The sequence below is a fragment of the Tupaia chinensis genome, unplaced genomic scaffold, assembly GCF_000334495.1.
Source record: "Tupaia chinensis unplaced genomic scaffold, TupChi_1.0 Scaffold000208_1, whole genome shotgun sequence".
Lineage (NCBI taxonomy): Eukaryota > Metazoa > Chordata > Mammalia > Scandentia > Tupaiidae > Tupaia > Tupaia belangeri.
In genome coordinates this window covers 1,262,441-1,276,660 of record NW_006159683.1, presented here as the reverse complement: position 1 = coordinate 1,276,660, position 14,220 = coordinate 1,262,441, and the positions used below count along the sequence as shown (strand labels likewise).

The 14,220-nt window shown below is 40.1% G+C and overlaps 1 protein-coding gene across 1 annotated transcript in view; it reads left to right on the top strand.

The window, feature by feature from the left end:
- The first annotated feature begins 8,297 nt into the window (after positions 1 to 8,297).
- The window catches only part of GRIP1 (glutamate receptor interacting protein 1), a 236,442-nt gene continuing 230,519 nt past the window's right edge, over positions 8,298 to 14,220 (top strand). Inside the window, exons 1-2 of the mRNA XM_027771356.1 lie at positions 8,298 to 8,349; positions 9,351 to 9,644. Coding sequence (XP_027627157.1) covers positions 9,368 to 9,644 — 277 coding nt within the window. The 5' untranslated portion in view covers positions 8,298 to 8,349; positions 9,351 to 9,367. The remainder of the gene's footprint in view (positions 8,350 to 9,350; positions 9,645 to 14,220) is intronic.

The following is a 14,220-nucleotide window of genomic DNA, read 5'->3' as shown; positions in this document are numbered from 1 at the left end:
GACAAAATGAGGGTTTTTTTTTTTTTTTCTTTTTAATTCCTAAGGAAAAGCCTTTTTCTAATTTTCATCATTGCTTTGGTGGCACTTGCCTCCCAAACTTAAAATATTTAAATTCTCTTTCTTGTTTATCCCCAGTGGCTAACACATCTGTTACTCATGAGTTCTACCTTCAAAAGATCTGTTTTCATCCTTACTGTCCCACATTGGTGCAGACGCCGTCGCTTAGCATCTCAACCACTCTCACCACCTCCCCAAATGTCCAAGGACCTCCGTCTTCCTCCTTTCCAACTGATGCAGTGCTGCCACCTTCTTCACTATCACGTCTTTGCCCTGCTGTTGTTCACAAATCAAATTCAACTTCTGTTCCTGGCATTTAAGTATCACTATAGTTTGACTCATCTCCATTTATGAAATAGATTTCTTTGGCCCATTATTCCTAACCCCTCTTCTCTCCTTCATCCTTCAATCTCTCCCAGAAATCAAGTACCATTTCGCTTTAAATGTCTATGGTTTTGCATGTGTTTTTCTCTGTCACAAAATGTCTCTTATTTTTTTTTTTTTTTTGGAGAGGTTTTCGCAATAGGGCACGTGCGCTGGCCAGACAGACAGAGACATAGAGACAGAAAGCGAGAAATCACCCCCCAGGGGGGATGGTCACGCCGCCATCCCTTCTCTTCCATTCTCCTCTTGGGATCTTGGGCCCGCACGCACACGCGCCCGGCGTGAGATTTAAGCCACCGGGTCCGAGACGCGAATCGCAGTCGACTACGTGGGAGTCCAGCGACATAGCCATTACGCTAACTGCTGGTTCCCAATGTCCCTTATTTTTCATTTTTTAAAAAGCTGAATTACTTTTTCTTGAGCCAAAGAGTGAGAGACAGAGAGGGAGACAGGACCAACCCCCCCACACACAGAGCTTTAGCCAGCCTTGAGTCATGGCATGCACATGCCCAGTGTGCTCAGGGAGGTCTGCACATGTAACCCTTGCCCTTCCCATGTGGGTCAGCCTTGCGGAGACTGCGTTTCACCACTGAATTACCATCTGGCCCTGCTCCTTTTTAATCTTTCCCGAATCTTTTCTGCAAGCCCAGTTCAAGTTCTGCCTCTGGAGGTGACCTGTATTTGTTTTCCTCATCATGTTCTTGGCACTGATTGTACTCACTTTAGCACTTTATTATACCTTTTGTTTGCACATTTCTCCTGAGTTGAAGTGTTGTTTTGGTTGTTTTCATTTTTATTTTTTCCTTTTTTTAAGATACCTATTTTCGGGACGAGCAGATGGCATAATGGTTAAGTCACTGGACTCCCATGTAGGTGACCACAGTACTTTGCAGTTTCAAACTCACACCAGGCATGTGTGCGTGCGTGCCCAGGATCCTGAAGGAGAATGGAGGAGAAAGGATTGCAACATGGCCATCCGCTCGGGGAGTGGTTTCTCGTTTTCTGACTCTCTCTTTCTGGCGAGCACACTCACCCCATGGCAAACACACACACACACACACACACACACAAACAAACAACAAAACAACAACAACAAAAACAAACAAACAAAAAACTCTCTCTCTAAAAAAAAAAAGAAACAATATCTATCCTTGCCCATACTTTTTTTTTAAAGAGGTGTTTGCTATAGGGTGCGTGCACTCGCCAGACAGAGAGAGACAGAGAGACAGAAAGCAAGAAATCACCCCTCAGGGGGGATGGCCACGCCACAATCCCTTCTCCTCCATTCTCTTTTCGGGATCTTGGGCATGCACGCACACGCGCCCGGCGTGAGTTTAAGCCACCAGATCCAGAACTCGAACCACGGTCAACTACATGGGAGTCCAGCGACATAACCATTATGCTAACTGCTGGTCCTGCCCATACTTTTTGTAGTCACCCCTTCTGGCTTTCTGAGGCCAATTGAGAAACAGGTCTTGGGACCAGCAGATGGCATAATGGTTACGTGTCTGGACTCCCGTTTAGTCAACCACAGTTCTAGTTTCAGACCCTACAGCTTAAAACTCTGGCTGGGCACATGTGCATGCATGCCCAAAGCCCTGAGAGGAGAATGGAGGAGAAGGGATTGTGGTGTGGCCATCCCCCCCAGGAGTGATTTCTGATTTCTGTCTCTCTGGTGAGTGCATGTGCCCCATAGCAAAAAATCTTTCTATATAAAAAAAAGAAAAACAGGTCTTATGACTGATAGGGATTCTCTCCTTGTGTCTAAGAGAGTTTAAATCCAGTACCTAGGTTTGGTGCCTGGTAGCTCTGCTCATTCCCTCCACCCCAGCCAATCAGTGATCACGACACTGGGCAGTGAACCCAGCACTTTCGACCTCAGCTCAGTGGCATAGATGTCCCACCCAGCCCACTGTCTCATGCAGTGTCTGTGCCTGTTGATGTTCCATCCCTCTGCTCTCTGAGGCTGTGATTACCAGGTTTCTGCAGCCTCTGTGCAGTCCTGAGCCTACAAAGTTTGCTGTTCTATTCTCCAAATCGAGTGACATACATCTCAGTTGGTAGCTGGTTCACAGAAATGTTTTTTCTTGGGTTTAAGTGTTAATGTTCCCCCCTTTTAGAATTGTCATTGCTACTTGCTTAGCATGAGCCATGAGAGTCCCATGTGTAGTCACACCACAAACTGTGATATTTCAGGTAGGTGATTCTCTTGGGTGAGGCGTACAATGGACTGCCAAGTTCTTATAGCACATGCTTCCTTCCTCGTCTAGTGTACAGCAGCAATTTCTTGGGCTCAGTCTCTTCTGACAATGAACCACAAATTGCTCATCAATTGATTTACCTTTCCCAAAAGGTAGAATGAAATTCTCCCATTTCCAAAAAGTAGAATATTCTCTCATGAAATTTCAATAGACTACCTAGAACCACCTTTGCTTCCTAGTATTTCAGTCTCCCTTACAATTATTTCCAATTACATCACAACCTTTGCAGGCAAAACTCTTAAAATGTGGTGTGCATTGCAGTAACAAGTACCTCTCAACAGCCCATGTCTCCCTTCTGGATTCTAATACTGTCCTCAATTTAAAAAAATATATTTGGGAATGATGAATTACATTATTTAGTTTAAAAAGAATCAATAAAATCTCCCCTCCCTTCTTTTTAAAATTATGTCTATAGATATTTCCACTAAGCAAAGAAATTCTTTTTCTCCATTAACCGGTACTGCAAAATTCTGCTTAACAAGTTTTTAGTGTGCCGGTGAGTGGTTTTAGGCCTACAGACATAATCCTAATGTGCTTGTTTGCTGTTTTCCCCAATTAGTCATGGTGTATTAAAGTGAATAAAATCTTTTTAAAGTCTTTCAGCAGCTATTTTTTGCTGAAGCACCCATATCCATGTTAAAAGAACAATCATTGTGAGTGTTCTGATTTGGAAATAAAGAGGAATTGAGAATGTTGGAAAAAGAGCTCAATGACATAGGGAGAAGAGCCGTCCCTAGAGCAGAACACAATAGCTCTTAAAACTTGGGATTTAGGAAATAATTTAAATTTCGTTGATGCATCCCTTCCAGCCTCAGGCTTTCCAGGACTCTACAGAAGATTCTAAGATGTGAAATAAATAAAGTATCGATCCTTCTTTAGGCTAATCCTTCCATCTATGGAATGTGAATTTAAAGAGATTAATGGATACAATGAATTAAATTCTAGGTTTCTTTTATTGGCGCTTAATATTCCAGAGTTGTTACACCACATGTGGACTAGACAGAGCAGAATCCCCCCAAACCAAAAAGTGTATGCATCTTGCTGATGGGAAATGGCAAGAAGCCCTAACACATCTCTAGAACAAAGAAGGAAGTAATAATAAAGACTAGTTATGTTTACTAACACTTTTTGTGTGTACTAAGAATGATTTTACCCATATTGACCCTTTATTCCTAGGCCAGTGTTATGAGTGAGGTATTATTCGTATACCCATTTTAAACTGAGAAAATTCAGGAGCAGAGTAGTTAAGAAGTTAGCTAAGGGTCAAGCTGCTCTCTTTAAATCTGGTCAGTGTGGTTGGTGCCAGAGCCAGATCCCTAACCTCTGCTTTGTATTACCTTTCTAAATTCACAATAATAAAGATTCGTTGGATAAATGAGGGGTAGTAGTTTAAGGAAAGAGTTTAACCCTCAATTGTATAGGGTTTTGCCATGGAATTCATAGTAGAACATTATGTAAGAGTACAAAAATCTGTGAATCTAGAATATTCCATACCCCAAACTGTAACACAGAGGCAGTACCAGTATAAATCTATGCTTATTGAATACCATGTACCAAATTACCCACCGAAAAAGCTTCAGAGTATCTTTGATCTGTAATGTCCAGTGTGTTTAAAACATTGGTTCCTTCTATTTTCCGTTTTTATTCATTAAAATCAGCCTGTGGCCTAAATTCTGATAGTTAAAATAGTGACCAGTGCATGAAAACTTCTTTCAAAGATGATATCACTTGGCACAGTGTCTGGTAATTGAGATAAAGTGAGAAATATTTTTGTTACATTCGCTTTACTGGAAAAGTTGTTTACTCACTGTATTCTATTAGAATTCAAGTTCCTTTACATAGTATATTCATAACTTGAACTTTGAGAGTTCATAATTTTTTAAAGAGATTTTTGCATTAGGGCATGTGTGCTTGCTAGAGAGAGAGAGAGAGAGAGAGAACGAAAGGGGAAGTGAAAAATCAGCCTCTGGGGGAGATGGCCATGCCATAAACCTTTACCTTCCATTTTCCTCCCAGGATCTTGGGCACATATGTACATGTATCTGGCATGATTTTCAAGACACAAGGTCTGGGACTTGACTACAGTCTGCCATGTGGGAGTCCAGCAATTTAACTGCTATGCCATCTGTTGGCTCCAAGGACTTATAATTTCTTCAGAGTTAGGCTGAGAACAATTATGATAGAATCGCTCTAATAAAATATGCTTTATTTTCTTGCTAAGTTCCTTGGACAAAACCCAGTGGATTAATTAAGAAATCTGTCTCGGTGCTTCTTATCTCCCTCAAGCAGCCTGCGATACAGTTGTCCTAGATGGCCTTTTTTCAATGCTATCCAATTGGCCAGATGACCCAAGTACACTTTTCAAAGAATCATTCTATCAATGGCTTGAACCAAGGTTCAGATTTCTGAGACCTGCACGGGTTGAGTAGAATGCCCTCACTTGGATTTGGAGTCACCCTCTATAGTGTACAGGGATGGGGTGGCACACACAGGCTGCACCTGCTTCATTCAGCTGCTGTTGGGGAAGATGAGAAGGGACCGGATGCTGTGGTATGATGCATAGAATTTGAGCTTTGAAATTTTAAGTCTCAGATCTAGCACTCCCTAGTTATATTCTCTTAGAGTACTAGGGAAGCTTTCTGAGTCTTAGTTTTCATTTTCTGAAAAGTAGGTATAATACCTAGCCCTAAAATTCACTGCTTTGGTTCATAACATGGCATTTCCAGCCTCTTCCCTTACTACCTGGCCACCCAAGGAAATTCACTGTATTCATACTAACACACACACACATATATGTATATACACACACACAAACATATATATATATATATATATACACACACAAACACACACACACATACATACGTATATATACATACATACCATATGTATGACTCTATTTAATAGTTTTTATTATGTTGTTCCTTCTTCCTGGTATGTCCATTTTCCTTATTTCCATGTATCTGAAACATACCTCTTCTTCAAGGCCTAGTTGAAATCCTCTCTCTAAAATGAAACATAGATTCCACCAAAGAGTAATTTCTCTCTTCTCTGTGTTCCAGTCACTCATGGGGTTTTCAGTGGCATTCAGCATGCCCTGCCTTGGGTTACATGCATTTATATGCTGCTTTTATCTTTCCTCTTGGGCTCGAAGCTCCTTATGAGGGAAATAATGTTTAGTCCGTCCTCATAGCCCCATACGGTACTTAGCGTGTTCCTTGCACATTGACAGTCAATAATTGTGTGCTTTGTTCAAATGAGAAACAGAAACTGAGCTTTGTGCATGTCTGTGGACCTTCTGTCTGCCCAGGTTTGAGCAACTTGGCTTACTTGACTAAGTCTGAGTTTAGTCTACAGTGATAAGGGATACAGAACTGATGGCTTTCTCTAGACCGACCTCCTGTTTGTAATAGTGTGTAATCTTCAGGACTCAGGTTGCCTTTTGGTAAATGGATGCACCCCGAGGATTTTATAGATTGAATATATTTAAAAACAAACAAACAAACAAAAAACATCAAAGAGAATCTAGCTGGACCAACTTCAAACATAAGAGTGCTGGGGGAAATATACAAGTGAACCTGTATTTTATTTGATTTACAGTTAGGAAACTTATTGGTTGCTTTTCCTTTTCTAAACTATTGTGTATGGTCTTTTTACTTTTCAAACAAGGATATTCAGTTCCTTCTTTGCTTAGCCCCCTGCGAGTCTAAAGTGAAAAATCAAGAGAATGAATTTGCACATTGCCACATAGGTGATAAAATGAAAGCCACAGAATAAACTGAAGTTTATAAATAGTGTTCAATTAGCAGGATCACAGACATTTCTTACACATTGATTTTTTCCAGATTATTTTAGAAAAATTTAATCCTCAAGTTTCCTTTATGGTATTATTTATGCAAGTAGGTGGTTACAGAAAATGTCTTTAAGTCTCTAGTTAAAACTGTAGTTTGAGCTATGGATACATCTTGAACATTCTGGTGTTAAAGATTTCTCGTAAGTGAAGTTCAATAATATTACCCATTACAGACATTGTTCTCTGTGCCTTCAGTCTGTCGCCAATTAAATCCTTGACTTTTAATACCTTACACTATTCACCTGTTTCGTTGCTTCTCGACAGTTAATAAACTTAAAGGACTTGATGGTTCAGAATGTTTTCATGACTGAAGTCACCATACTGGAATGCTTCAGTAATAGCAACATTTTGACTGAGATTCAATTCAACAAACATTTACTGAGCAACTGGCATAGGCCAGAAACTGAGGATTCCTCCCCCCTCCCCACCCACTTCCTTGTTTTGTTTGAGCTTAGGAAGGAAGAAGACATGCACTCAGCTATCATATACGTTAGACCATGATACTCAGTTATACAGAGAGGCACAGCACCAAAGTCCCAGGCAAGGAAAAACACGAAGACTTACTGCCTGCCTTGTCCTGCCAGGAGTGATGTTCCAAACATTTAGCCATCTGAATGGCCAGGCATCAGCCAACCAGAATGGACAGCAACCACAGCCTGGGGCAGGATCCTGCAGAGCCAGACAGTGCCACTGAAGCTGCTGGATCAGGAGCAGGTCTTAAGGATTCTAGATGAAGGGTCCAGGGCCTGGGTTGCAAGAAGGCATTGAAAGGGAGGAGAATGGATTAGGGGCAACAGCTTTTACCAGTTATTTTGAAAGCATTTCAGTATCTTATACTTGATGTGTCCATTCTGGTACAAAATTGCAGGACTTCAAACACAGCCACCCTATGGGCCCTAATTCTTCATTTTTCATTACATTATTAAGCAGAAATAAAAATGAAGAAATCATATATTAGGGAGTGGACTGATGCATACAGCTAGTAAAAGATACAACTGAGTTTAACCAGGTCTCCCTAGTTCCAAAGCCCACCGTTTTTCATCTGCCTTAATAACTAATTCAGACTGACGGGGAGTGGGGGAAGAAGAAGATGGTCATGATCATGATTTACAAGAAACGTACCTTTCGAATTCGGTCTTTCAAGTCAAAAGTTTAGTTGTTAAGGGAGCTGGATTCCACATGACCAACTGTTCAAATCCTGGCCCTGGGAGCATAAAAACATGCAAGACATGTGCATAGGCATACACCAAATTCTGACAGGATGGATAAATGGAGGGAAAAAAATCGTGATGTAACCATGCTCCACTGAGGGGTGCTTTTCCCCTCTTTCTGTTTCTCTGTCTCTCTTACTGGCAGTTCATGCACCCTCTTGCAATCGAAAAAATAATAAAGTCAAAAGATATTTTATCATTACATGTCCAAGAATAACATTGTGTTCATTTGTTTCATTCCTTATAAGGATCTCCTTATCACGCTTCCTTTTCTTTCTTTCCACATCTATCAGTATTGTTAGGTCAAAGTTCTTAACTCAGGGTTCAGATGCGGGGAGACCATGGATGAACTTCAGGAATCTTAGAACCCATTGTGTCTGTATCTGCCAAGGTAGTTTTGGGCAGAAGATGTTTCAGAGTTTTCTTCTGATTCTAAAAGGCCTCTCAAATGCCAATACATTAGAGGAAAGAAAAAAAAAATATATATATATTGTAAAGATGCAAAATGTAGGTATTATGATGTCACATAAGGTAACATTCTGAAAATACAGCACATCCACTTGAACTTCAAAGGGCTGAAAAAGTGAGTACTTACTCCTGGGTGCTTATATATGTGTATGTATATATATATATATATATATATATATATATATATATATCCATCTGAATGGCCAGGCACCAGCCAACCAGAATGTACAGCAACCACAGCCTGGGGCAGGATCCTGCAGAGCCAGACAGTGCCACACAGTGCCACTGAAGCCGCTGGATCGGGAGCAGGTCTTAAGGATTCTGGGTGAAGTGGGCCAGGGCCTGGGTTGCAAGAAGGCATTGAAAGGGAGGGGAATATATATATTCTAAGGATTTTAGAGCAATTAGAGACAGCAGAACTAAGGCACCAAGCTTTGACACTGCTAGCATGTTAGCTGGAGCAAACGTTACTGATAGTAGCAATCTCTGATAGCCACTGTGAGGAGTAACTGAGTGATGTGCAGTGGGAGTGATGAGATCTACAGCTGCTGACCTCTCGCACCAAGGCCAGAGGGGTAGGAGACTGGAGGGCTCATTGTCATCCTCTAAACACTACTCCTTTCAGCATTCACATCCTCTTGCTCCATGGTCTGTATTTGCCATCACTATTGTGCCAGCGTTCCCTGTCGCTCCTTCCTTGTCTTCATATATGGCTGTCCCTGTCCCATCAGTGGGATGGAAACGTGTAGAAAATGAAAACTAAGACATGATTCTGCTGGCCCGCCTGGTTTTAATGTAGCACGTGGAAATGTCTCAAGATCCCATAACTACTCATTCAATTGAGTAAAACAGAACAAAGGAAAGCAGCACTTGGATTTTACTATTAAAATAGCAAAGCTTATATTCTGAATTCCCTAATATATACACATGAAGTATGGTGCACATTTGTAGTCATGCCAATAACACTGTCAATCAACAAACATTGCCCAGGAGCCCAGTATGTGTAAAGCATCAAGGAAAATAGAGTACACATTTAAAAAGATTGGCAGAATTTGCATGGGTATTAACCATTTCAATTTAAATGAAATCTTGCTTACCTCCTTTTGTTGTGTTTAGAGGTTTTTAAAAGATCAATGGACATTCCAGCTCATTTCGAAAAAGTCATGGCAAAGACAGTTAAGAAACATCAGTTTAGCTCTTCTGAACCTTATCTTCCAGCAACTTTAATCCTGAACAGCATCTCCTTTAATACTGATGGTTCTATCCAGTATAAAGAAAGACCATATTTCTCTGCCTCCGAAGCCCTAAACGCTTACATTGATGATTTTTATTTAAGCTGTGAGCCTCCTGATACTAATGATGCAAACCTGGATCAGAGTCCTCTTGAATTTTTTACTAAACCAAACAGTGGTAAGCTTTCATTATTCTCTGAGTTCAATTTTTAATTATCTGTAGAAAGCTGTTGCTTTGAGAAAATAAATGGTCTGAAAGATGTTCTTTTTGGAAAATAATTGTCTTGCAATGTGTAGATCTTTTTATAAGTTTGTTACATAATTTTACAGTTTCAAAACTTTTTCAGCAATGAATTCCTTTGAATTGAGAGTTAATTACAGAAAACATACCCTGGCATTGACGGCTGAGTGTCTAACTCTGGATTTGGAGTCTATAGCCTTGGGCTTTGCAACTGAAATTGTTACAAAGTCACTCGAATTCTCTAAGCCGAAGTTACCCCTCTATAACATGAGAATAATAATAATACTTGCTTCATAGGGCTGTTATGGGAACTAAATGAATACAAATACCCTCTGTAAATTGTCATAGCTTGTTCTCAGGTTCTCTGTGGCACAGTGACCATTATAATGGGGATCAGGTGACTGACGGTCCAGTTCTCAGGCTGCCAATGACAGATATGAGCAGACTTGCTTTTCCCTGGACTTCAGTGTCCTTGATAATAAGATTGAACTGTGTGAGCCCTGTAATTTAAAAATTCTATATTACAAAGATAGCAACAAAAACTGGTCCATTTCAGTATTCCTCACCTAAAGAGTGTCACTTATAAATGCTGGAAAAGTACCATTAAGAATACAAAGATGTGGGACCAGCAGTTAGCGTAATGGCTATGTCGCTGGACTCACGTAGTCGACCGCGGTACGTGTCCCGGACCTGGTGGCTTAAAACTCACGCCGGGCGCATGTGCGTGCATACCCAAGATCCCGAGAGGAGAATGGAGGAAAAGGGATTGCAGCGTGGCCATCCCCCCTGGGGGGGTGATTTCTCACTTTCTGCCTCTCTGTTTCTCTCTGTCTGTCTGGCGAGCGCACATGCCCTATAGCAAAAACCTCTTCCCCCCTCCCCCCCCAAAAAAAGAATACAAAGATGTGAATCAGAATTTGTGGTGGATTGACTGTAAAACCAGTGGGAAAATCCTCCGACAGTAACTTCTATCTTTGTCGGTAGAAATAATAATAGTGTTGATAATAAAAATGCCTGCTCTTCAACTAAACATGGCCTTTTTAAGGCCTAATGTTAGTGTACACAAAACTCTATTAGAAAACTATGCATTACAAAATAATAATAAACAAAGAAAACTATATATTACAAAAGATGAAATTTATTATTATTGATTTTAGACTAGTGTGAAACCATTTATTACGTTATTATATGCCATACTTGATATGCAAAGTTAAAATTGATGAAAAGCTTCTTATTGTTTCATAAATGAAAATATGTAGGGCTAAATGAGGCTTCATACAGGTGATGCAGTGCCACACAAGAGAAAACCGAGTGCTTCATACGAAGTTGTCTGGTTGTCATATTTGATGTGATCCAATAAATGGGGAGGCATAGTCAGGGAGCGGAGTGTGAAAGTGTGGTTTAGGCTCTATATTATCTATGCAATGTAAGTGCAAACTATATTGTAATTTATTCAGTAATACTGCTGGGTTTTCAGACAGCAATTTTCTTTTTTTTTTTTTTTTTTTTTACATTTAACCACTATACATCTTTACAACATACAAAATGAATTTTCCCAGCATGAATACACTGCGTATTAGGGATATTACCATACACATTATCATCAACAGATAATTTTCCATTTTTGTGGCTGTTACATGTTTTGCTTTTTTTTTCCTCCTTTGATTCCCTCCGTCCTACTCCCCTTGCCCACTTTCCTCCCATACTGTCTCTAGTACCTACAGTCCAACAGTGATTTCCATTCTTTTTTGAAGATTTGGCGGTAGAAAGGATTTCTCTGTGTCAAGTTTTCCTCTTTGAGTTTGTGTAGCTGGCATTTGTTAATGACTTGGAATGCCATAGAGGCAGTTGCTCTTTCCTCACGTTTCTTGAGTGATTCACTCAACCTTGGTGTTACTCTTGGTGCCTCATTTTAAGAGAAAATAGTGTTTCTGGGTTTTTTTTTTTCTGATTATAAAAGTAATATGTACTCATGGCAAGAAAATTTCAGGAAACATAAAAGGAAAACAGAAATGAGTCATAATCCCAGCACCAGAGAAACCCACTAGTAGCTGTATGGAAACTGCCCTTGTTTTCTATGCAATATATATAATAGCACTAAACAAGCCCACTGTTCCATAAACTTGCTTACTCACATATTCACATGATTCTATGAATAGCATTTAATGTCCTTAAAGTATTTTTATATCTTTACATTAAATGGTTCTACATTAATTTATTAACTTTGTCAGGAAATCTTGGTTGTCACTAATCTCTTTAGTATTCAAATTTTTGCTGTTTACTCCATTGTACATGCACAATTAGGTAGCTGTCCAGTTATTTCTCTAGAATAAATTCCTAAGAATGAAGTTTCTGGATCAAATGGAATGAACATTTTTAATGTTTTGGTTCAGATGGATAAACGGTCTTCCAGCAAAAATATACCTATTTCATAATCTTCCACCAGTAGAACAGAAGGGTCCTTATTCTCCTATAATCTCATTGTCCATGAATACTATGAACCTCTTTAATTCTCACCAGTCTGCTGTGTAAAAATTATTTTTTTTAGCATTTGATATTTTGGTTATTGTTCTATATTTGTTTTTCTTCTTTTGTGAGTTGACTAGTAATCATCTATTCGTTACTATTTTGTATGTTTACTTCATCTCAAATTTAGTTTGTTATTAAGTATGGCCAAAGCCTAGTTCTTTCCTTTTCTTTATTTTGAAAACATTTTACAAGAGTACACAGCAAGATAGAAGGGGGGGGGGAATTCCCATGGGGAATGCTTTCTCTTCCACTTTTCCATACTGCCAAAATTTGGGGCACGTGCACATACACTTGGCATGTTTCTCAGGATGCCGAGTCTGGGACTTGAACTGCAGAGTTGGCCATGTAGGATCAGGCTGCCTTAACCAGTCACCACATAGCCGGCCCACCTGGTTATTACTTTAAACAATTCCAGTTTTCTTTCTCATAATTTACACTCTCGTATATCTTTAGTTTTCTTTCTTTCTTCTTTTATTCCATTGATCCATCTATTTCATTTCTGTGCTTTCACCACTGTATTTAATTATAGTATCAATTGTTTTAAAATTAATGTAAAATCTTGGTTTGGACAGGGGGTAGTGGATTTGGAAGGTAGTGGATTTGGAAGGAGTCGTGTCTTTTCTCATTCCCTTATAGACTTTAGATTCTTCTTCACAATTTCTAGTGCTAATTTTTGGATTACTTAGATTAGATCATAAATGGTTCTCCTACTCTCCTGGGCTCTGTTTCCCACCAACCCATTCTCTACCCTCCATCTTCCTAAAGCGTGAATCTGTGTCTGTCTTTTGAGTGCTGAAGGTGCTGTCATGGTTCATCATTATTCCATAGTCTCAAGTTCATTGATGATTCAGTTCCTACTTAACAATCTAAGTTTCAAGTTCTTGTCTCGCTGTCTCTTGTTAAAGTGTTGATGATTGATTGATTAGTTTAATGTGTGAGCGACAGCAAGAAGAGAGGCAGGTAACCCTAGTAGGATCTACCCACATTGCAGTCCTGCCCCCAGCCTCCCAGCCAGCAGCATCACAAGTATGTGGTTGTACCCAGCATGTTCAGGCTAACCTGGGATCCATATTTGGGTTCCGTGTGGCTCTGTATCACATGGCAGTACCCTACAACCTGTGTCACCATAACTGGACCCAATTACTCATCCCTGTTGCTAACACACACACACACACACACACACACACACACACACTTATGTCCTTGCCTGTCCCACACCACTGTTTGTTCCAACTGTCCTGAACGGCCTCTAGCCCATGGAATGCTCCATGTACCTGGTGCCTCTCTGCTTTTCACATGCTGTTCCCTCTAACTGGAGTTCCCTCCTTTTCCTCTTCCTTTTACATGATAAACTCTTTTTTTATGGCCTTAACTTAGATGTCACTTTTTCAACATCTTCCTTTTCCTTGCGAAGTCTGATTTAGTTGCTCTCAATGTGTCTTCTCTTAGCGTATAACTGTATTGTGAGTGCCTTTTCACTGGCTTGTCTCACCCTCTAGATTGATGAGGTCATTTGAGCTCTGGGTACCTTTGGAGTTCACCTTGTACCTAAGCACAGAAGGTACATAGTCAATTCCACTGAAGAACAAAGCAATGAACACAACATTGTGGCCATGGCAAACTGTCTTTATCTACAACCCATGATCTTTTTCTTTTTTTTCCATTTGAGACTACCCCTTCTATTGACATTGTGGCTGTTACAGAAACTATTGCTCTCCCCTGTATTTGTTAAGATTGTTTATCTAGGCCAGCAGGTGGTGTACTAGTTCAAAATACTGGACTCCTATGTGGTCAACTGAGGTTTGAGTCCCAGACCCGGCAGCTTGAAATTCATGCTAGTTGCATGTGCCATATGCCCCAAATCTGCGAGAATGGAGGAAAAGAGATTGCGGCATGGAGGGTGATTTCTAACTTTTTGTCTTTCTGTCTCTCCAGCGAGCTCACACATCCTATAGCAAAAATCTAAAAAAAAAAAAAAAAAAAA